Here is a 24346-nt window from a genome sequence, read left to right as displayed (position 1 = left end):
ATGAAAGGTTTGTGAAAGATCAATGGACCAAATATCTTGAAGAGATGAACATTCTGACAGAGTCAGTTTGGATTCAGATTGGAAATGATTGATATGCTGCAAGATAATAAGGAATGAGTGGACTGTGTACTTTGACCTAGAGGAGGATTTTGATAAAGTACCTTACAATCATTGTGGAAATTGGAGCATACTAAGAGGCACACTACTCAAATGGATAAAAGATTTTTTTAAGGGGAGGTACACGAGGAGAGTAGTAAAGGATAACATGTCATGATACAAATTATTGCTACCCCTGATGCAACCACTACATAGAGAACACAGAACATGCACTCCAATGCTCCACAATAACATTCCCTTAGACAATAAAATGTATCTTTAAACGACTTGCAGACCCACCCAGTTATCCGAGTGCTGCAGGTCTTCTGCAAGAGAGACCAGGGGCAACAGATTGATCAATATGCTTCCTCAATTCTTCTTAGCCAACCATTCTTCATATGTTCACTTCTCCTTTTCCACAACTACCCTTACCTTTTTGTCATATCAATTCAATCAAAATTAGCTTCACAAATAAAATTACGGTCTTCAAAACCATGATGAGGCACACAAGACAATTTTTGCCTACTGAATGGTAGACACTATAATAAATGGTTCTAAAAGACTATCATCATGTTGGTATGCTATGTCATTCACTCCAACATCTACACAACATAATATTCAAGGAACTAAAGTTACAACTTTAGTCTTTTACTTACCTTTCTTTCCATAGTTATATTTGAAAGCCTCAATGATATCATCTGGGAAAGCAGTAACATTGTTCTTTATCCCTCTAAAGGCTTTACTTAAAGCTTCTAAGTCATTCAACCCCAACATCAGCTCTGGAACCCATGGCGATTGGAAGAACAAAATGTACCTAAAAGAATTTGTTTCTTTTTGTATTCAAAATGGTAAGCAACACAGAACATATCTGCATAAAATAAATTTTCTGTACCATGCTAGCAAAAATAAATGTTATCTTCCAGTTATAACATTAATAGAAATGATACACTAAAGTGAAGTACAGCTCTCCCATACAGTCACATGGTCAAGTAACACTATTATTTCAATGAGAAAATGGGAGAGTGCACACAAGAGACATAGGGAAGGAGGGTGATAACAGAAAGAGAAAAAGGAAGCTGAATGAGGGCAGGAAGATTGTTTGCCTGTGCTTGTTCAGACCAAGTACTTAGCAACCCCTGTGCATATTAGGCTGGGCTTTGGTGGAGAGCACTCAAATGTTTCTTCTTGATGACTTTGTTTATAAGGTGCTACATGCAGCCAGGGAGAGAAAGAAAAAGAAAGAGAGAGAGATACTGAAACCAATGGAATAAATGACTGCAGATGTGAAGTTTGATCTTCCTACTTACCAGGATTTCAAAATCTGTGATGGACAACTTCTTACATGCTTCATGAATGCATCAGGATGTGGTCCATTGAGAGAAATGTGCTGGCTAAACATATGTGGGTGTGTAGCAACCAGTCTCCAGGCCAGTACTGCACCCCAGTCATGTGCCATCAAAATGCATTTCTCCTTACCTAATAATCAAAAGATATATATATATATATATGGACTGAAGAAATACTAACAGCTCTTTCCCCATGTATGGGGAGTTAACAGTCGAAACACACACCTGCATAAAATGAATACATAAATAAAACCCATCTAACCTCCATTCCTATTTCAATAGAGACCAATGATGGTTATCTGCTTGGAGTCAAATTCTTGCACACAGCATCATATGCCTAATGTACAATGCATCATGTTATAAATTACAAAATCTCTGATGTATTACACATTCCCTTCACTTTGAGTAATAATAATAAACAGAAAACATGATCAAGCCAGTTCACAGAATTTGGGGGTCACTTAGCTACAGCTACAAAATAAATATAATCAAGACACCAATGCTGGCATCCTCATATACCCACTCATGTCTTATGACGCCTATGTAGGTGTCCTCATATAGAAAGGGTTGAGGGAGGTAGAGGTGATTGTGCCTAAACACTGTATGGGGAAGACTTGCAACTTAAGGGAGCCAGAAAAGAGGAGTTGAAATATATTTACCTAGTTGTATTTTACAGGAGTGGAGTGGTTGGGAAATGTGGAGTTCGAGGAAAGAATCTTAGTGGAGAGTTGATGGTGGAAATGTGTCTAGAAAGAGAGTTGATGATAGCAAATACAGTGTTTCGGAAGAAAGTCAAGCATAAGTACACATGGGAGAGGGTGGTGGATGGAAGTGTAGATAGAGTGTTAATGGATTATGTAGTGGATAGTAGATAGAGTGTTAATGGATAGTAGATAGAGTGTTAATGGATTATGTAGTGGTAAATAGGATTATGATAGGAAGAGTTAAGGATGTACATGTGCTAAGGGGAGAGGGTGGGGGAATATCAGATCATTTTTTGGTGGAATTTAAGTTGAGAGTGGAGGATAGATGGAGAAAGAGGAAAGGGACAAAAGGTAGGGAGGTGCTTAGAGTAACTCTTTAAATGAAAAGGAAAAGGAGTATAAGAAGAAGCTGAATGAGGAGTGGGAGGGAGTGAAGGATAGAGTAGAGCTAGGTGTGGAGGAATGGGGATGGTTCAAGGAAGGTGTCACAAAGTGTGCAAAGATGGTGTGTGGAACAAGAAGGACAGGAGGAAATAGAAGGAAGGGTAGTGAATGGTGGGTTGAGGAAACAAAAAAGGTTGTAGAAGAGAAGAAGCGAGCTTTCACAGATGGTTACAAATGTGAAGGAGGATAGGGAGGGAAAGATATCTATAGTGGGAAATGCTAAGAAAATGACCGTGATGAGTGAGGAAAATGGAGGAGAAATAAGGAAGGATGAAGTGAAGGCAGTTGTTAAGATGATGAAAGCAGGTAAGGCACCTGGTCTGGATGGATGCCATGCAGATTGTCTAAAAAAAGGAGGTACAGTGATGGTGGACTGGCTGGTGAGGTTATTTAATGTTTGCTGGAGAGAGGGTAGAGTGCCGGAGGACTGGAGGAGTGCCTGTATTGTTCCACTCTACAAGGGAAAAGGGGACAAGTGTGAATGTAGTAGTTTCAGAGGGATTAGCTTGTTAAGTGTAGTTGGGAAGGCATATGGGAGGACCTTGATTGAGAGGATTAGGAGAGGAACAGAGGGAGTAATTGGTGAGGAACAATGTGGATTTAGGACGGGTAGAGGTTGTGTGGATCAGATCTTTGTGGTAAGACAGATATGTGAGAAAGCTATAGGAAAGGGGAAGATGTTTTTTGGGCTTTTATGGATCTGGAAAAGGCTTATGACAGGGTAGACAGAAAGGCACTATGGGAGGTTTTGCGGATATACGGGATAGGAGGAAAGCTTCTAGGAGCTGTCAAAGAGTTTTTATGAGGGTAGTAGAGCTTGTGTCAGGATTAGAAATGGAGAGAGTGAGTGATTCGAGGTAAAGGTGGTACTTCGTCAAGGATGCATTATGTTGCCCTGGCTGTTCAACTTATACATGGATGGGGTAGTGCGAGAGGTACATGCAAGGGTAGTGGGTCAGGGATCGGAGATGCTTAAAGAAAATGGAGAAAAGTGGGAGGTGAGCCAGCTGTTGTTTGCGGATGACACTGCGCTTGTGGCAGGATCGGAGGAGGGATTGAGGAAGTTGGTGACAGAGTTTGGAAGAGTGTGTGATAGAAGAAAGCTGAAGATAAATGTGGGTAAAAGTATGATGAGGAGATGTACAAGGGGTGAAAGTGGCAGTAGACTGGAAGTGAGCATTAAGGGAGAGCGACTGAAGGAAGTGGATAGTTTTAGATACTTGGGTGCAAATGTGGCAGGAAAAGGTGGAGTGAAGGTGGAGGTAGAATGTAGATTGAGAGAAGTGAGTAAATGCCTTGGTTGATTAAAAAGTGTAATGAGGAATAGACATTTGGGAATGGATGCTAAGAGGAGACTGTATGAAGGAGTGATTGTCCCAACAGCACTATATGGGGCAGAAACATGGAACATAAGAGAGGAAGAGAGAAGGAGTTTGAATGCGTTTGAGATGAGGTGTCTGAGAAGTATGATGGGGGTTACTAGGCTAGATAGAGTGAGAAATGAGGAGGTGAGGAAAACAGGGGTGGAAAGGGAGTTGGGAGATAGGGTTGATGAAAGAGTATTAGGATGGTTTGGACACATGGAAAGAATGAGTGAGGAAAGACTAGTATAAGAGGTATGGAAGGCAGATGTGGAGGGAGTGAACATGAAGGGACGTCCTAGGATGAGGTGGATGGATGGGGTGAAGGGGGCTTTGGGGAAGAGGGGAATGTCTGTTGAGGAAGGACGGGAGAGGACAGAAGACAGGGGTGAATGGAGAATGGTTGTATATGGATGATGTTGTGATGCATGAGGTGGAATGGGCAGGCGGGATGAGGTAGTATGTGTGAACAAAATTTGACGCAGCCCGAAGGGTTTTCTCCCTGTCTTCTCCTTTTATGCATGGGGGGACGGAGAGGGGGTGTCGCCGATTTAGTGAAGCGGCCTTGCTGTGGATGTGCTGTGTCTTGCGACACTGCTTCTGACCCAGGGCAGTGGACAAGGTGCAGGGATGACCCGTCATCCAGGAGGTGCTAAGATGAGAGGGAGGATGGAGGGGTGTGGAGTGTATTCAGGGATGGAATGGGTGGGAATGATTTTATGCCTTTTCCTTTTTGGCTACCTCCCTTGTAAGGGGGAAAAAGCCTTGGTTTATGTATGTATGTACTTTACAGGAAGAGATCTATGCATTCGAGATGAAATGTTTATGAAGTATGATGGGGTTACAAAGATGGACAAAGTGAAAAATGAGTTGAAGCAGAGAGATGTGGAAACAGTTTGCAGATAGAGTTGATAAACAATATTGGTATGGTTTGGGCATGTGGAAAAAATGAGTGATAGGTAACAAAAAAAGTGTGGATGGCAAAGATGGATGGAGTGAATTTGAGGGAAAGACCAAGAATGGGATAGGTGGATTGATGGGGTGAAGGGGGGAATTGATTACATAGGGAATGTCTGATGAGCAGGGAAAGGAGAGAAGATATAGGTGTGAGTGGAGAGTTGTTGTCTATCTATATACCAAGGGGTTCTTCTTTATAAGAGAAGTAGCAAATCAAGGCATGCACTCACCCCTACTCATTTCACTCTTATCCACCACCCATCACAGCTCCTCATAGATGAAGGTTCATCCTTGTCTCCTGCCCACCACCCTGGTCAGAAGCAATGTAACAAGACAACACATCTAGAGCAAGGCCACTTCACTTACAAGGCAACCCTCCCTGCCTCGTCCCCTCATATGGAAAATAGAGAAGGCAGGGGGAAATTCACATTGTTGTGAAGGAATGAAATTGATGTGGCCTATAGATCTTTTTTCTTGCCTGCAGAGAAATCCCTCCCATGAAAAGCAAGACATTAGCATGACTATGTTCATCACCATCTAACCATAAAACAATACCAGCACAAAAGAGGCCCAGCCACACAAGCAAATTGCCCCAAATAAAAACACCTCATCCTACATAGCCCCACTCTAACCACACTCACACAGTTTAGTTTAGTCTTAATGGTCTACTACAGGACTGGCCTATCCCCTGAGGGATGATACAGCCTCTGTACTTCACCACATATGTACCACAACAAAAGCAAGAAAGAACATACATAAAGAACTGGTACAACAAAAAATGTAGTGAAGCTTAGGATAAGAGACAAAACCTGGAAAAAATGGAAACGACAAAAAAAGAGCAAATGGCAAACATACATCATAATAAGGAATGATTATGTAAAAATATGCAGAGAAGAAAAGAGAAATTATGAAAAGGAAATAATAGAAAAATGCAAGGAACAACCAAAACTATTTTACAGATATGTGAATGGTAAACTAAAAAACAAACAAGAAATAGAAAAGCTGCGCCAAGGAAGTCATGAATTTTCAGAAAACAAGAAATGGCAGAAGTTATGAGCAACCATTTCAAATTGGTATTCACAATTGAGAACACACCTAACTGTGAGGGAATAGAGAGACAGAAATCCCCCTCAGTGAAGGAAATAACTGTAACAAAGAAGGAAATCAGCAACCAAATAAAAAACCCTGATGTCACAAAATTGCAAATTGGATACTGAAAGAATGTGTAGAAGAATTAACATATAAAATACACACTATAATTCCCCTGTGGTGGGGGAAAAGAATACTGCCACCAAGTTTTCCCACTTGGATCGTAAGAGGCGAGAAGAAAGGGACGGGGAGAGGGACTAGGCATCCTTCTCCCTGTAGCCCCACGGGGCACACATCCTAAAGACAAAAGTGAAGGCATAAGGGGTGCTGGCGGGCCTCGGGCCAGCACCCTAAGGTTTGGGTCTTTTAATGTGCGTGGATGTGGTACAGATGAGAGTAAAAGGGAAGAGATAGGTAGTATGTTTGTGAGAAGAAAGTTGGATGTGTTGGCTTTGAGTGAAACTAAGTTGAAAGGGAAGGGTGAGTGTATGTTTGGGAGTGTAAGTGGGAGGTTATCAGGAGTGAAGAGAGGGCGAGGGAGGGAAGGGGTGGCTATTCTAGTAAGTGAGGAGATAGGTAAAGGGGTAGTGGAGTGGAAGGAGGTTTCCTCAAGGATAATGTGGATGAAGGTGAAACTGGGAAAGGAGATGTGGGTCTTTGTAAGTGCATATGGGCCGGGCAGTGAGAAGAGCATGGAAGAAAGGGGGGCCTTTTGGATAGATTTAAATGAGTGCATAGAGGGTTTAGGAAGAAATGTCAATGTAATAGTACTGGGAGAACTTAATGCTAGAGTGGGAAATGGTCCAATCGATGGAGTGGTTGGGAAGTGTGGAGTTCCAGGAAAGAATCGTAGTGGAGAGTTGATGGTGGAAATGTGTCTAGAAAGAGAGTTGATGATAGCAAATACAGTGTTTCGGAAGAAAGTCAAGCATAAGTACACATGGGAGAGGGTGGTGGAGGGAAGGGTGGTAGATAGAGCGCTAATGGATTATGTAGTGGTAAATAGGATTATGATAGGAAGAGTTAAGGATGTACATGTGCTAAGGGGAGAGGGTGGGGAATATCAGATCATTTTTTGGTGGAAGGTAAGTTGAGAGTGGAGGATAGATGGAGAAGGAGGAAAGGGACAAAAGGTAGGGAGGTTCTTAGAGTGAACTCCTTGAATGAAAAGGAAAAGGAGAAGGAGTACGAAAAGAAGCTGAAGGAGGAGTGGGAGGGAGTAAAGGATAGAGCAGAGATGGGTGTGGAGGAGGAATGGGGATGGTTCAAGGAGGGAGTCTTAAAGTGTGCAAGGATGGTGTGTGGAACAAGAAGGACAGGGGGAAATAGAAGAAAGGGTAGTGAATGGTGGGATGAGGAAACAAAGAAGGTTGTAGAAGAGAAGAAGCGAGCATTCACAGATTGGTTACAAAAGAGGACAGGGGAGTCATATGAGACGTACAAAGAAAAGAAAAGAGAAGTAAAGCAAAAGGTAAAGGAGGCAAAGAGGAGAGCAGATGTGAAATGGGGTAGGAGTATGACAGAAAATTTTGAAAGTAATAAAAAGATGTTTTGGAAAGAAATTAAGAGAGGAAGAGGAGGCGAATCAAGTAGGGAAGAAAAGGTAAAAGGTACAGATGGAGAGTTGATAATGGAAGAGATGGCAGTGAGAGGAAGATGGGCAGAATATTTTAGGGAGTTGCTGAATGTGAAGGAGGATAGGGAAGGAAAGATAGCTGCAGTGGGAAATACGAAGAAAATGAGAGTGATGAGTGAGGAGAATGGAGGAGAAATAAGGAAGGATGAGGTGAAGGCAGTTGTAAAGATGATGAAAGCAGGTAAGGCACCTGGTCTGGATGGATGTCATGCAGAATGTCTGAAAAAGGGAGGTTCAGTGATGGTGGACTGGTTGGTGAGATTATTTAATGTTTGCTGGAGAGAGGGTAGAGTACCGGAGGACTGGAGTAGTGCCTGTATAGTTCCTCTTTACAAGGGAAAAGGGGACAAGTGTGAATGTAGTAATTTCAGAGGATTAGCCTGTTGAGTGTAGAGGGTAGAGTACCGGAGGACTGGAGTAGTGCCTGTATAGTTCCTCTTTACAAGGGAAAAGGGGACAAGTGTGAATGTAGTAATTTCAGAGGGATTAGCCTGTTGAGTGTAGTAGGGAAGGCTTATGGGAGAATCTTAATTGAGAGGATTAGGAGAGGAACAGAAGGAGTAATTGGTGAGGAACAGTGTGGATTTAGGACGGGTAGAGGTTGTGTAGATCAGATCTTTGTGGTAAGACAGATATGTGAGAAAGCTATAGGAAAGGGGAAGGATGTTTTTTGGGCTTTTATGGATCTGGAAAAGGCTTATGATAGGGTAGACAGAAAGGCACTGTGGGAGGTTATGCAGATTTATGGGATAGGAGGAAAGCTTTTGGGAGCTGTCAAGAGTTTTTATGTGAGTAGTAGAGCATGTGTTAGGATTGGAAATGGAGAGAGTGAGTGGTTTGAAGTAAAGGTGGGACTTCGTCAAGGATGTGTTATGTCGCCCTGGCTGTTCAACTTATACATGGATGGGGTGGTGCGAGAGGTGAATGCTAGGGTAGTGAGTCAGGGATTGGAGATGGTTAAAGAAAATGGAGAAAAGTGGGAGGTGAGCCAGCTGTTGTTTGCGGACAACACTGCACTTGTGGCAGGGTCAGAGGAGGGATTGAGGAAGCTGGTGGCAGAGTTTGGGAGAGTATGTGATAGAAGAAAGCTAAAGATAAATGTGGGTAAAAGTAAGGTGATGAGATGTACAAGGGGTGAAAGTGGCAGTAGACTGGAAGTGAACATTAAGGGAGAGCGACTGGAGGAAGTGGATAGTTTTAGATACTTGGGTGCAAGTGTAGCAGGAAAAGGTGGAGTGAAGGTGGAGGTAGAATGTAGATTGAGAGAAGCGAGTAAATGCCTTGGTGGTTTAAAGAGTGTAATGAGAAATAGACATTTGGGAATGGATGCGAAGAGGAGACTGTATGAAGGAGTGATTGTGCCAACAGCACTGTATGGGGCAGAAACGTGGAACATAAGAGAAGAAGAGAGAAGGAGTTTGAATGTGTTTGAGATGAGGTGTCTGAGAAGTATGGTGGGGGTTACTAGGCTAGATAGAGTGAGAAATGAGGAGGTGAGGAGGAGAACAGGGGTGAAAAAGGATTTGGGAGAGAGGGTTGATGAAAGAATATTAGGATGGTTTGGACACATGGAAAGAATGAGTGAAGAAAGACTAGTAAAAGAGGTATGGAAGGCAGATGTGGAGGGAGTGAACATGAGGGGACGTCCTAGGATGAGGTGGATGGATGGGGTAAAGGGGGCTTTGGGGAAGAGGGGAATGTCTGTTGAGGAAGGAAGGGAGAGGACGGAAGACAGAGGTGAGTGGAGAATGGTTGTATATGGATGATGTTGTGACTGCATGAGGAGGAATGGGCGGGGGGGTGGGGGGTGGGGTAGTATGTGTGAGTAAATTTTGACGCAGCCCGAAGGGATTTCTCCCCGTCCTCTCCTTATATGCAAAGGGGGACGGAGAGGGGGGGTCGCCGATTAAATGAAGCGGCCTTGCTGTGGATGTACTGTGTCTTGCGACACTGCTTCTGACCCAGGGCGGTGGGCAGGGTTCAGGGATGACCCGTCATCCAGGAGGTGCTCAGATGAGAGGAAGGGTGGGAAGGGTGTGGAGTGTATTTAGGGATGAAATGGGTGGGAGTGTTTTTATGCCTTTCCCTTTGTGGCTACCTCCCTTGGAAGGGGGAAAAAGCCTTGGTATATGTATGTATGTATGTATGTATAATCAAATGCTCGCTCAAAGAAGGAAAGGTACCACAAGACTGGAAAATGCAAACACTGTACCAATATATAAAGGAGGAAACAAGGAAAATCCAACTAACTACAGACCAGTCTCCCTAACAAGCACAGTAGCTAAAATATGTGAAAAGGTGATCAAAAGTAGATGGGTTAAACGCCTGGAAGAAAAATCTATACTAAACCCAAACCAATTTGGATTTAGACAAGGAAGATCATATACAACAAACCTGACCTGCTTCTACTTGAGACTAATAGATATAATACAAGAAAGGGATGGATGGGCAGACTGTGCCTATCTAGACCTACAAAAGGCATTTGACAAAGTACTACACAAGATATTAATAAGAAAATTAGAATCAATAGGTGGCATCACAGGTAAATTATCAGAACGGATGGAAGACTTCCTGATTGGAAGAAAAATGAGGGTAGTAATCAGAGACAAATACTCAAATTGGGTAGAAATGATAAGTGGTGTTCCACAGGTTGGTGCTGGCTCCAATCATGTTTCCCATGTATATGAATGACATGGATGAAGGAGTTGAATGTTATATGAATTTCTTCACAGATGACACAAAAATATTGAAGAAAGTAAGAACAGAAGAGGACTGTGATTCATTACAATCAGACCTGGACAAAATCTGGAAATGAACTCAATTGTGGGAAGTTAACTTCAATATCAAGAAGTGTAGCATAATGGAGTTTGGAAAAAGTAAAAACAGAATTTCCAAAAATTATAAAATTGGTGGAGAAGAAATAAAAAAAAGTGCACTCGGAAAGGGACCTTGGAGTAATAATCAGCAAAGACATGACACTGGATAAACATATAAACAAAATAATTGGAGAAACCTTCAACCTATTAACCCCTTCCATACGGTGCCGCACACGTAGGCGTCATGGGGAGCGAGTGTATTCGCGAGGCTGCCATATCGGCGTCTTGATTATATTTATTGTAGTCGCCCCTCCATAATGACATTCTTTCTAATTCTTTTGTAATCGCATTTTCTATGGTTATCAAAATTCACGGGTGAAGAGAGAACGATCGATATAAGCGGTGACTATATTTTATGATGCGAGTATTATTACGACACGTCGTACGGCTGGCATTGGCTGCTGCCACCGAGATCTAAGTCCATGACGCCTACGTGTGCGGCACCGTATGGAAGGGGTTAAGGTCAATGAAAGTGGCATTTGATTACTTGAATGAAGAAATTACTAAAAAAATATTAGTTACATTGATTAGACCAAAACTGGAATACGCCGTGACACTATGGACACCCAGTACTAAAAAGAATATAAGGAAACTAAAAAGAATACAGAGAGCAATGACAAAGTTGGCATCAGTTCTTTCTAAATTAACATACAAAGAAATTGGAACTACTAACACTGGAGCAGAGAAGAGAAAGAGATGATCTACTGACTATATTTAGAATCATGAAAGGAATGGAAATCCTTGATAGGAATGATTTACTAAAAAATGACAATGGAAAAACAAGGGGTCATGAAAAGAAACTCAAAAAGGGTAACTAGAAGAGATCAGAAAAAGAATAGCTTCCCACACAGAGTGCTGGATATCTGGAATAACTTAGATAAAGAAACAGTGTGTGCAAATACTATTCAAGATTTTAATAAAAAACTTGATGCTGAAAGATCCAATGACGGGTCACCACGAGCATAGCTCCCTTCCTGAGTAATACAACTAGGTAAATACAGTGGCTTAATTTGGCTTGGTAAGGTTACAAAGAATTACAAAGGCAAAGCATGCTGACAGGAGACCTTTTGGTCCATGACTAGGTCAGATGTGAAAACAAATATAATGATAAATATTATAATAATATCATAATGATAAATAACAAAAATAAATGCATAGGTATAGTTAAATAGTAAACAAACAGGTAAATAATAAATAATAATAAATTGACATATGACTAATAATAAATGAAAATCAAGAAAATAATAATTAACAAAAAGACAAATAATAACATATAAACAAATAATATAAAATAAATGGCAGTCATTACAGCATCTTGCTTTGGTGTTTATCTACACGAATCTTAAAGCTTCGAACTGAACTACATTGCACTGCCTCTGCAGGAAGTTTATTCCATTCATTAACTACATGGTTGGAAAAGTTGTTTCTACCCACTTCCAAATCAAATCTATTTCCTGACAGTTTGAGACCATTAATTCTTGTCAGATTCTCATTCAGTGTGAAAATTTTGTCACTATTGTGTATGGTGAGAAGTGCTGCATGTGAAGTTTTTGCAATGTTGGAATGGCTGTGGTTGTGAATGAAGTCTGAAATCTGTACAATCAGCTTGACCATACTGATTAGGTGCTAGCATACACATGAAACACTGATGTTCTGCACAGCTATTGTGGAGAGAGGTTGGAAAGCCATAAAAGTAATTGCACTTACCAGGTATCAAACCCAGAACACAATATCTATTCCTTGAGTGACTTATAAGTCAATCCAGTGGCTGCTGCCTGCTACCTGGGAACCATGGGTCTCCTGCAAGAGAGACTTGAGGCTACAGATTGATTGACTGTTTTTCTGAATCTCATAAGTACTCCAAAATTATTTTGGGGGCCATTTTAATATTTCAGGGTGATCCTTAACTATTCAACACAATTTTGGCACTTGGCTGAGTGCCAAATTATCATGAATTCCTAATTATAATCACTGGATACCAAATTAATGAGAACTAATAATATAATTTCTCAAACATGAATTGCATAAAAGTACATGTTCCATAATGCCGTAACTTATTTTTATCAATTATTCAACCTGGGGTTTGCCACTTTTGCTTGATGAGATAGTATGGTAACTGGATAATCTCTTCTCTAGATAGAGGTATCAATAGAGGAGAATGACCAAAATGATACATGCTCAGAAATTTACCTTTCAAGGACTGGGTTAGGCATCTTAACTTACACTCTGGAAAGACACATAGTGCAGGGTGATCTAACAGAGTTGTTCAAGTGGATCAAAGGGTTTAATAAGGGTGATTCAAACAAGGTCAACATATTAAGACAACAGGGCAGGACTAACAGTAATAGCTTTAAATTGGCCAAATTTAAATATAAGATGGAAATTGGCAAGAAATGGTATACTAATAGTGTTCAACAATTGGGACAGACTTGGAACCATGTATTGAGCGCTAAAACTATCAGTTGTCCCCTTTTGGGGCTACAGGTAGCAGGACTCCTAATCCCATCCCCCGTCCCATTTTTTGTCGCCTTTTACGACTCAAGTGGAAAGACTTGGTGGTAGCATTCTCTTCCCCCACCACAGGGTATGCGAAAAAAGGAAATGAATATTCAGAGAAATGGTACAGGACAGTAACAAGGGGTTGGGGGGACAGCATAACGGAGGGATAGTTGTAGTACAAAAGTGTCATCATTACTCTATGAACAGAGTTTTCCTCTATCACAGACAAAATTATGTGTGGCTCTGGTCCATAGGGGCACCCCATATAGACCTTAAAGTATCAACTGCATGCTACTTTGCCACAAGAACTTGCAGCCAATACCCCAGACAAATAAAAGAAAAAAAAAAAAAAAAAAAAGTAAAGGATGGGGATGACAGGTGATAATAAGCATGCAACTGCCTAGTATAGACCTTATGGTCTCTTGTAGTCTTCATTCTTATGTTCTTAGGTACTGGTAGTTTACCTTGGACTTCTATGAACTCCCTGATGTCCTCCACTAACAAATCAATTTTGTAATTTTGCAGTGCCTTTGGTTTTTCACTGTCTCCATACCCCCTCATATCCAGGGCAACAACCCTAGGAGAAACAGGGAAAGAAAAAATTAAATTCTGGTAAATCACTCCATGTCATTACTGAAGTACACTTGAGAAGATTTTCTAAAGCATGTACAGCTGCACAGAAAACTATCGTTAGTAAATCACGCTAATCATTTTGACACAAAACAACGAAACTATTTGAGACAAGTTGAAGTCTCCATCGGAAATAAGATTATCATGTCATAGTGAATCCATATGAACTCCGGAACTATTATTCGATTCATATTCATTCAGAAGGAATTCGAACAATTCGAACCCCAGAAATACCAACCCTTCGGTATCATAAGTTTATGTTCATTACCGAATGTTTCGACACCCCTACTAACGATAGTTTTCTGTGTAGCTGTACATACTACACAAGAACCAATGATGAATCATGGCTGGTTTGAGATAGTAATGTAACACAATTCTTTTTTTTATCCAATCACCTATTACTTGCAAAGTAAAGTTGCTTGACTAATACCAGACAATTTCATTTAGTGAATGATACCAGTTTCCGAGGAATATGTATTGAAAAGACCTCTGGCAAACTCAAATGCAACATCTATCTTTTCATATTTCATATTTGTAGAAGCGAAGAAATGAGCATTAACAGACTTGTTGCAAAATAAGACAAGAGTCATGTGAGAGGTACAAAGAAAAGAGAAGAAAAGTAAAACATAAGATAAAGGAGGCTACAAGGAGAGCAGATGTAAAATAGGGTAAGAGTATTACAGAAAATATTGAAAGTAATAAAAAGATGTTTTAGAAGGAAATTAAGAGAGGAAGGGGAGGTGAATCAAGTAGAGAAGAAAAGGTACAAGTTGCAAATGGAGAGATAATAATGGATGAGACAGTAGTAAGAAGATGGGCAGAGTGTTTTAGGGTGTTGTTAAATATGAAAGAGGATAGGGAGGGAAAGGTAGTTGCAGTGGGAGGCACTAAGAAAATGACAATGATGAATGAGGAAAATGGAAGAGAAATAAGATAAGATGTGATGAAAGCAGTTATTAAAATGATGAGAGTAGGTAAGACACCAAGATTAGATGGGTGTCATGTGGAATGTCTAAAAAAGGGAGGTACAGTGATGGTAGACAGGCTGGTGAGGTTGTCTAACATTTGTCTAAAAAAGGGTAGAGTGCTGGAGGAGTGAAGGAGTGCCTGTATAGCTCTGCTTTACAAGAAAAGACAAATGTGAGTACAGTAGTTTCAGAGGAATCGGTTTGTTGGGTGTAGTTGGGAAGGCTTATGGGAGGATTTTGATTGAGAGGATTAGGAGAGGAGCAGAGGGAGTAATTGGTGAGAAACAAAGTGGGTTTAGAACAGGTAGAGGTTGTGTGGATCAGATTTTTGTGGCAAGGCAGGTATGTGAGAAAGCTTTAGGAAAAGGTAAAGATGTTTTCTGGGGCTTTATGGATTTGGAAAAGGCTTACAACAGGGTAGACAGGAAGGCACTGTGGGAGGTACTGTAGATATACAGGATACAGGGTTCCCACAGAAAATTGAAAACTAAATTCCAGGACTTTTCCAGAATATTCCAGGATAAAAATCATCAAATTTCCAGGACTTTGAGCGGAATATCTGAAACAATTTTCAAATACAAACTGATCTTTCTGGCCTCCTCCACCCCTTACAGCCAGCTGATTCCACCCACTTTATTACACTATGTAGTCTTCCTCTGTTAGATTACAATATATAAATATATATATATATATATATATATATATATATATATATATATATATATATATATATATATATATATATATATATCAGAGTATCAGGTATAATTCATTCTTTGCTCTTTCTTGAAAATAGTCACTCCATTGATTTCAGTTTCTGCTTGAGGTCTTGTAGTTTCTTTTCCAGTTTGAGATTTTCATCCGCCTTCTCAGAAACTTTCAGTCTGAAAGCATTGGACTTAGCCAGCAAAGTGAAGTCATGCTCTGTTTCTGCCTTCTTTGCCAGCTGGTCTGCTACCTTGGTCATTGACTCCATACTATCTTTCAAGAGCTTCCTCTTTTTCTCTGCTGACTGGATATCCTCTTGTAGTGCCTTTCTCTTTGAGGATTTCTCATTATCTGTCTGTGACTTCTTCTGATCCGCGAGGTACTGTTGGTATCTCATCCTCGATGCCCTGACATGCCTTTTCAGTCTGGGAGTGAAGGGTAACTCAGTGAAGTGCTGGCCTGTGGCTTGGATACTGTCATAGACTGTACGAAGAGTTACAATAGTCTTCTCCTGCATGTTCTGAACCAGGAGGTCCTTGTTCACAGAATAACCCCTTTCTACTGATGCCTGACCATGGGAGACTGTGAGAAGCATCTTGAAAACAGACCAGAGCTTGCTGTACTTGTGGTCTTTAAAGTACTGGCCCAGAAATATGTCCAGCCTCTCACTATCTGGGGTGAAGTTCTTGAAATCTGCTGCATGTTCCTGCCTCATCTCACTGCCAAGCGCCTTGTACTGAGCAAGGAGCTCATCGCACTCTTCCCCGGACAGCCTGTTGGCATTCAGAAGCATCTGGAGGATTTTCTGGAACTTCGTCGCCGCATCTGTAGAAGGAGCAACTAGTTTATCTGGAGCCAGTGCAGAGAGATATCGAACCAGGGACAGTTTCAAGGGACTCTTGTCCAACATCTTGGATGTGAGCTCTGATAGCAGTGTCACACACTCATTCTTGAATGCCAGGACCTTCAAATCACTTACCAGTTTCTTCTCAGCAGCTTTCTTCACAGACTCTCGAGCAGCAAATCCCAGATCTACAAGTTTTGGCAGCATCTGGTTCTTCTGGTCCTTGGGGTCCAGGTTGGCCAGTTTCTGCATGGTGTCTGCTTTGTCCAGAACTTCTTTTTTGATGAAACGTCCCATGAGCGCAACAACCACTTCCTTTAGCTTCTGTCCCAAGAACGGTGCCATGGGTGCATCTGTTTGAAACCTCTGAAGGAATGGCTGGAGTTGTTTAGCTACATAGATGAAGAATTGTAGCTTTGCGACGGAGAGTGGGTCCTCACAGGCAGCTTTCACTGATGCAAATGAGGCAGTGCTAGGGGCCTTCTTGGGGTCTTTGAAGGATGCCACAAATTTCTCCACGTTGGGCCACATCTGCAACGCACGCTCTGCAACCTTTGCATCCTCAACCCATCTGTGCTGGCAAAATTCCAATGGGTACAGCTTGCTCCCTGTGATAGTGGTGAAATCCTCTCTTCTTGCAGGGGTATCATGGAAGAGCTGCCACAGAGACCTTAGCAGGTATCCAATCTTCCATCCAGTTTCGTTGGCCCCTTTCTGCAAGCTTCCGTGGACAGTGTGGAGTCCACAGCTTCGGATGTTCAGAAGTTCTGGGAGATCCTGTGTTTTGCGCTCCTGTTGCAGGTCATTGAAAAATTTCCAATTGACGTTAGGTCCATCCATTGCTTGGGATCTAGTTGTTCTGTCCCTTCCTTGAAGTTGTTGAGTAGGTCGCTTGCTCGAGCATGCCCCAAGAACTGTGACCCAAAGTACCTTACACTGACCTGACCAGAATCATTGTCCCAGTAACGGACTATGAAGTCCATTTGTTCATTCTGTGAAACAGGGTTCATGCACTCATCAAAGGATATGGTATAGCACTCCGCACTTCTGACTTTCTCCACTAGCAGATCATGGAAATATGGAGTCAGGCCAAAACAAACTAGATAAGCACACTTTGTAGCACCACATGAGAAAGTTTTAGCAATTTGGCTGTCCGGAAACATTCTTGGGAACAACATGCCCACATCAGATGATGAATTGAATGAGTAGTTGCTCATAACAAGCTTCAGAGCCCAGAGAACCTCTGCGTGGAGGGCAGCATCTGACACAGCAGCTGCAACCTCTGATCTTTGTGGAGCTGTACTTGTACTAGCAACTGGCGCACTGGAGGTGACATTGGCTGCAGCATCATCTGCCTTTTCGTCTTGCTTCTTTCCAAAGAAGTTGCGGATTGCTGATGGATTTTCCCTTAACGGGCTGATCCTGTTATGCAAGTTGCTTTTCATGTGACTTCTCAGAGCGGAAACTCCCATGTTTGCTATGTCAGACACTGCACACTGTAGAATATTGAGCACAACCAACATCCATGCAACACTGAATTCAAGGACTTTCAATGACTTTTTTAGCTGGTAGTCCTAATTCCAGGACCACTTGATTTTTGGCAGAATTTCAGGACTTTTCCATGACTTTCCAGGATCACTTTTTTTTCCAGGACTTTCCAGAATTTTCAAGGACCGTGGGAACCCTGAGGATAGGACAAAAGATGTTAAGAGCAGTCAAGAGTTTTTACAAGAGTAGTAGAGCCTCTGTTAGAAATAGAAGTGTAAAGAGCAAGTGGTGAGAGGTAAAGGTGGGACTTTGCCAAGGATGTGTCATGTAATTTTGGCTACTCAATCTCTACATGGATAGGATGGTGCACGAGGTAAATGCAAGGGTAATGGGTCGAGGATTGGAGATGGTTAAAGAAAATGGAGGAAATGGGAGAGAAGCCAGTTGTTGTTTGCTGATGACACTGTGCTTGTAGCAGGATCAAGGGATTAAGGAAGTTAGTGACAAAGGTTGGGAAGGTGTGCAAAAGAAGTGGAAGATAAATGTGGGTAAAAGTAAGGTGATGAAATATACAAGGGGAAAGAGTGGCAGCAAATTGGAAGTGAGTATTAAGAGAGACTGGAGGAAGTGGATAGCTTTAGATACTTTAAGGTGAATGTGGTGAGAAAGGGAGGAGTGGAGGTGGAGGTAGAATGTAAATTGTGAGAAACAAGTGAATGCCTTGGGAGATTAAAAAGTATAATGAGAAATAGACCTTTGGAAATGGATGCTAAGAGGAGATTGTATGAAGTGGTGATTGTGCCGACAGCACTGTATGGGGCAGAAACATGGAACATAAGGAAGAGTTTAAATGTGTTTAAGATGAAATGCCTGAGAAGTATGGTAAGGGTTACTAGGCTGGATAGAGTAAGAAACAAAGAGTGTAGGGGTGGAAAAGGAGTTGGGAGACAGGGTTGATGAAAGAGTATTGGGATGGTTTGGACATATGAAAAGAATGAGTACAGCAAGATTAGTAAAATAGAAATGTGGAAAGCAGAAGTGGATGGAGTGAACATGAGGTGACAACCAAGGATGAGATGGATGGATGGGGGTAAACAGGGCACTGAGAAAGAGGTGGATGTCTGTTGAAGAAGGAAGAGAGAAAACAGAAGATAGGGGTGAGTAGAGAATGGTGGTGTATGGATGATGCTGTGATACATTGAAGGAAGTGGGTGAGGGATGGGGTTGGTGAGTTAGGGAGTATGTGTGAATATTCTGATGCAGCCCAAAGGGATTTCTCTCCTCTTTTTCTGCATAAGGGGACAGAGGGGGGGGGGGGTTGCCAATTAAATGAAGCAGCCTTGCTGTGGATATGCTGTCTTGCTGCATTGCTTCTGACCCAGGGCAGTGGGTGAGATGCAGGGATGACCTGTCATCCAAGAGGAGCCAAGATAACAGGGAGGGAAGGGTGGTGAATAGGAGTGGAGTATGTGGGGATGAAATGGGTGGGAATGGATTTATGCCTCTGACTTTGGCTACTTCCCTTGTAAGGGAGAAAAAGTCCTTGGTATATGTATGTATATACATTCATACTTCATAAATCATATTAAGTATGACAAATTTTCAAAGCAATAAAAAGATGTTTTGGAAGGAAATTAAATGAGGAAGAGGAGGCAAGTCAAGTAGAGAGGAAAAGGTAAAGGGTGTTGATGGAGAGATGATAATGGAAGAGAAGGCAATAAGAGGAAGATGGGCAGAGTATTTTAGGGAGCTGCTAAATGTTATTTAATGTTTGTTTAAGAGAGGGTAGAGTCCCAGAGGACTGGAGGAGCATCTGTATAGTTCCACTTTACAAGGGAAATGGGGACAATTGTGAGTGTAATAGTTTCAGAGGGATCAGCTTGTTAAGCATAGTTGGGAAGGCTTATGGGGTCTTGATTGTGAGGATTAGGAAAGGAACAGAGGGAGTAACTGGTGAGGAACAGTGAGGGTTTAGGACAGTTAGGGGTTGCGTAGATCAGATTTTTGTGGTAAGACAGATATGTGAGAAAGCTTTAAGGATGTTTTTTGGGCTTTTATGAATCTGGAAAAGGCTCATGACAGGGTAGACAGAAAGGGACTGTGGGAGGTATTGCAGATATACGAGATAGAAGGAAAGCTTTTAAGAGCAGTCAAGAGTTTTTATTAGAGTAGTAGAGCTTGTGTTAGGATTAGAAATGGAGAGAGTGAGTGGTTTGAGGTAAAGGTGGGACTCTGTCAAGGATGTGTTGTCACCCTGGCTGTTCAATTTATACAGCAAAGGTAGTGGTGCTGGGGATTGGAGGTGGTTAAAGAAAATGGAGAAAAGTGGGAAATAAGCCAGTTGTTGTTTGCTGATGACACTGCGCTTGTAGCAGGATCAGAGGGATTGAGGAAGTTAGTGACAGTTTGAGAAGGTGTGTGAAAGAAGGAAGCTGAAGATAAATATGGGTAAAAGTGAGGTGATGAGATGTACAAGGGAAGAGAGTGGCAGCAGACTGGAAGTGAGTATTAAGGGAGAGAGACTGGAAGAAGTGGATAGCTTAGATACTTGAGTGCAAATGTGGCAGGAAAGGGAGGAGTGGGGGTGGAGGTAGAATGTAGATTGAGAGAAGCGAGTAAATGTCTTGGTGGATTAAAAAGTGTAATGAGAAATAGACATTTGAGAATGGATGCTAAGAGGAGGTTATATGAAGGAGTGATTGAGCCGACAGCACTGTACGGGGCAGAAACGTGGAACATAAGAGAAGAGAGAAGGAGTTTGAATGTGTTTGAGATGAAATGTCTGAGAAATATGATAGGGGTTACTAGGCTGGATAGAGTGAGAAATGAGGAGGTGAGGAGGAGGACAGGAGTGAAAGGGAGTTGGGAGACAGGGTTGATGAAACAGTATTGGGATGGTTTGGACATATGGAAAGAATAAGTAAAGAAAGATTAGTAAAAGAGGTGTGGAAGGCAGAGGTGGAAGGAGTGAATATGAGGTGGTGTCCTAGGATGAGATAGATGGGTGTAAAAGAGGCATTACAAAAGAGAGGAATGTCTGTGGAGGAAGGACGGGAGAGGACAGAAGATAGGGGTGAATGGAGAATGGTTGTGTATGGATAATGCTGTGATGCATGAGGGGGTGGGGGATGGAGGGTGAGGGAGTAAAGGGATTTCTCCCTGTCTTCTCCTTTTCTGCATGAGGGGACGCAGAATGGGGGTCGCCGAATTAATGAAGCAGCCTTGCTGTGGATGTGCTGTGTCCCGCAAAACTGCTTCTGACCCAGGGCAGTGGGTGAGATGCAGGGATGACCCATCATCCAGGAGGTGCCAAGATGTAAGGGAGGGAAGAGGGTGGAGGGTAGTGGAGTATGTAGGGGATGGAATGGGTGGGAGTGGTTTCTATGCCTTTTTCTTTTTGGCTACCTCCCATGTGCGGGGGAAAAAAGCCTTTGGCATATTTACCTAGTTGTATTTTATGGGAAGGGGAGCTTCGCTCGTGGTGTCCTGCCTTTGTATCTTGCAGTGTCTAGTTTGCTCTTAAACTCATGAATGCTTTTTGTGCACACTGTTTTTTCATCCAGTTTTTCCAAGTGTCCACTCTATGTGGAAAACTGTTTTTCTTCAGGTCTCTTCTATAACTATGTTTTTTTTATTTTCTTTCCATGTCCTCTTGTGTTTCTCTTGTCCCAGTTTAACAAGTCCTCTCTATTGAGTATTTATGTGCCCCTCATGATTCTGTAGATGGTCAGTAGGTTGCTTTTCTCTCTTCTTTGCTCCAGAGTCAGTAACTCCAGTTTAGCCAGTCTCTCATCATATGACAAATTTGCAAGTGCAGGGGCCATTTTTGTGGCTGCTCTCTGGATTCTATTTTCTTTATATTCTTTTTGGTACTGGGTGACCACAATGTCACCACATATTCTAGTCTAGGCCTTATAAATGTGACCAATATTTTTCTTATCATTTCTTCATACAAATATGTAAATGCCACTTTTATTGATCTTAGCAAGTTATAGGATTCTCCGACAATTTTGTAACTGTTTATCATAGGACAAGTCGTTTGAGATAATTACACCCAAATCTTTTTCAGACCCCACTTTCTTTACCTCCTTAGTTCCAATTCTATATTGTCTTGATATTCTATTTTACTTTTTCCAAACTCCATTATGCTACACGAAGTCCACTTCCCATTTTGGACTCCAGTTCCATACTTTATTCAGGTCTTCCTGTAGTGATTTGCAATCCATTTCAGTTTTTACTTTCCTTAACAATTCAGCATCATCTGCAAAGAAGCTCATGTACATCATCATCCATGTCATTCACATAAATAGGAAACATTATTGGAGCTAGTACAGATCCTTGCAGAACTCCACTGATCACCTTTTTCCAACCTGAATATTTTTCTCTGAGCACTACTCTCATGTATTTACCTCGTTGTATTTTGCGGGAGAAGAGCTATGCTCGTAGAGACCCGCAGTTGTATCTTTCCGCATCCAGTTCTTTCTTAAAGTCATGCATAGTTTTAGCACTCACAGTTTTCTCTTGCAATTTATTCCATGTATCTATTACTGTGTGTGGAAAGCTGTTCTTTTTCAGATCTCTTCTGTAACTGTCCTTCTTAAGTTTCTTCTCGTGTCCTCTTGTATTTCTTCAGTCCCATTTAAGTATATCATCCCTATCAAGAATTTCCATCCCTTTCATAATACTATAGATGATTATCAAATAGCCTCTTTCTCTTCTTTGCTCCAGAGTTAGTAAGTTTAGTTTGTCCAATCTTTGTTCGTATGTCAACTTGCTAAGTGTTGGTGCCATCTTTGTTGATGCTCTTTGAATTCTTTCTAGTTTCTTTGTTTTTATTGTATTGGGTGTCCATAGTGATGCTGCATATTCTAATTTTGGTCTTTACCATTTCCTCATCCATGTAGTCAAAGGCCACTTTCATTGATTTAATTGTAGGTTTCTCCAACTATTTTGTTTACATGTTTGTCTGGTGTCATGTCATTTGAGATAATTACTCCTAGGTCTCTTTCTGAATTTACTTTTGTAACTTCCTTTGTTCCAATTTTTGTATTGACCAGCTATTCTATTTTCACTTTTTCCAAATTCCATTATACTACATTTCTTAATGTTGAAATTCACTTCACTCTTTTTACTCTTTTTTTTTGTATGTATGTATTATGTATGAGTAAATGCCTTGGTGGATTAAAAAAGAGTAATGAGAAATAAGACATTTGGGAATGGATGCTAAGAGGAGACTGTATGAAGGAAAGATTAAGCCAACAGCACTGTACAAGGCAGAAACATGGAACATAAGAGAAGTGAAGAGTTTGAATGTGTTTGAGATGAGGTCCCTGAGAAGTATGATAGAGTTTACTAGGCTGGATAGAGGGAGAAATGAGGTGAGGAGGAGAATGGGGGTGGAAAGGGAGTTGGGAGATGTGGTTGATGAGAGAGTATTGGGATGGTTTGGACACATGGAAAGAATGAGTGAAGAGAGATTAGTAAAAGAGGTGTGGAAGGCAGAGATGGAAGGAGTGAACATGAGGGGGTGACCAAGGATGAAATGGATGGATGGGGTAAAAGGGGCATTGGGAAAGAGGGGAATGTCTGTTGAGGAAGGACAGGAGAGGACAGAAGATAGGGGTGAATAGAGAATGGTTGTGTATGGATGATGCTGTGATGCATGAGGGGGTGAGGGAGTATGTGTGAGAAATAAATTGATGCAGCCCGAAGGTATTTCTCCCCACTTTCTCCTTTTCTGCATTGAGGGGGGGGGTTGCTGATTTAATGAAGCAGCCTTGCTGTGGATGTGTTGTGTCTTGTGACACTGCTTCTGACCCAGGACAGTGGGTGAGATGCAGGGATGATCAGTCATCCAGGAGGTGCCAAAATAAGAGGGTGGAGGGGAGTGGATTATGTTAAGGATGGAATGGGTGTGAGTGACTTTTATGCATTTGTTTTTTTGGCTACCTCCCTTGTAAGGGGGAAAAAGCCTTTGGTGTATGTATATACCAAGCTGGATAGAGCTAGAAGTGAAGAGGTGAGGAGGAGAATGGAGGTAGAAAGGGAGTTGGGAGACAAGGTTGATGAAAGAGTATTGGGATGGTTTGGACACATGGAAAGAATGAGTGAAGAAAGATTAGTAAAAGAGGTGTGGAAGGTAGAGGTAGGAGTGAACTTGAGGGGGCAACCAAGGATGAGATGGATGGATGGGGTAAAGGGGGTATTGGAAAAGAAGGGAATATCTGTTGAGGAAGAACAGGAGAAGATAGAAGATAGGGGTGCATGAAGAATGATAGTGTATGGATGATGCTGTGATGCATGAAAGGGAGGGTGGGGGATGGGGGAGTATGTGTGAAAAAATAAGCTGATGCAGCCCGAAGGGATTTCTCCCTGTCTTCTCTTTTTCCGCATAAGGGGACGGAGAGGGGGGTTCACCAATCTAATGAAGTGGCCTTACTGTGGATGTGCTGTGTCTTGCAACACTGCTTCTGACCCAAGGCAGTGGGTGAGATGAAGGGATGACCCATCATGCAAGAGCAGACAAGATAAGAGGGAGGGGGGGGAAGTAAATGGGGGTGGACTATGTGGGGATGGATTTTATGCTTTTGTAAGGGTGAAAAAACCTTTGGTATAAGTATGTATATTCATTTACGGAAGTGGAGGTGATAAGGTGAAGAGGGGTTAGGAGGTATTGATGGTGGCATGCTAAGAAAATTAT

At 41.8% G+C, this 24346-nt stretch overlaps 1 protein-coding gene across 1 annotated transcript in view; it reads right to left on the bottom strand.

The window, feature by feature from the left end:
- LOC143034453 (epoxide hydrolase 4-like) overlaps window positions 1-24346 on the bottom strand; it is a 47609-nt gene that overhangs the window by 6089 nt on the left and 17174 nt on the right. Inside the window, exons 4-6 of the mRNA XM_076200557.1 lie at window positions 13473-13585; window positions 1404-1572; window positions 753-910 (exon numbers count right to left, since the gene is read on the bottom strand). Of these exons, the coding sequence (XP_076056672.1) occupies window positions 753-910; window positions 1404-1572; window positions 13473-13585 (440 nt within the window). The remainder of the gene's footprint in view (window positions 1-752; window positions 911-1403; window positions 1573-13472; window positions 13586-24346) is intronic.

The sequence above is a fragment of the Oratosquilla oratoria genome, chromosome 1 (assembly GCF_046742065.1).
Source record: "Oratosquilla oratoria isolate Oo_2021 chromosome 1, ASM4674206v1, whole genome shotgun sequence".
NCBI classification, from domain to species: Eukaryota; Metazoa; Arthropoda; class Malacostraca; order Stomatopoda; family Squillidae; genus Oratosquilla; species Oratosquilla oratoria.
This window is presented reverse-complemented; position numbering and strand designations above follow the sequence as displayed.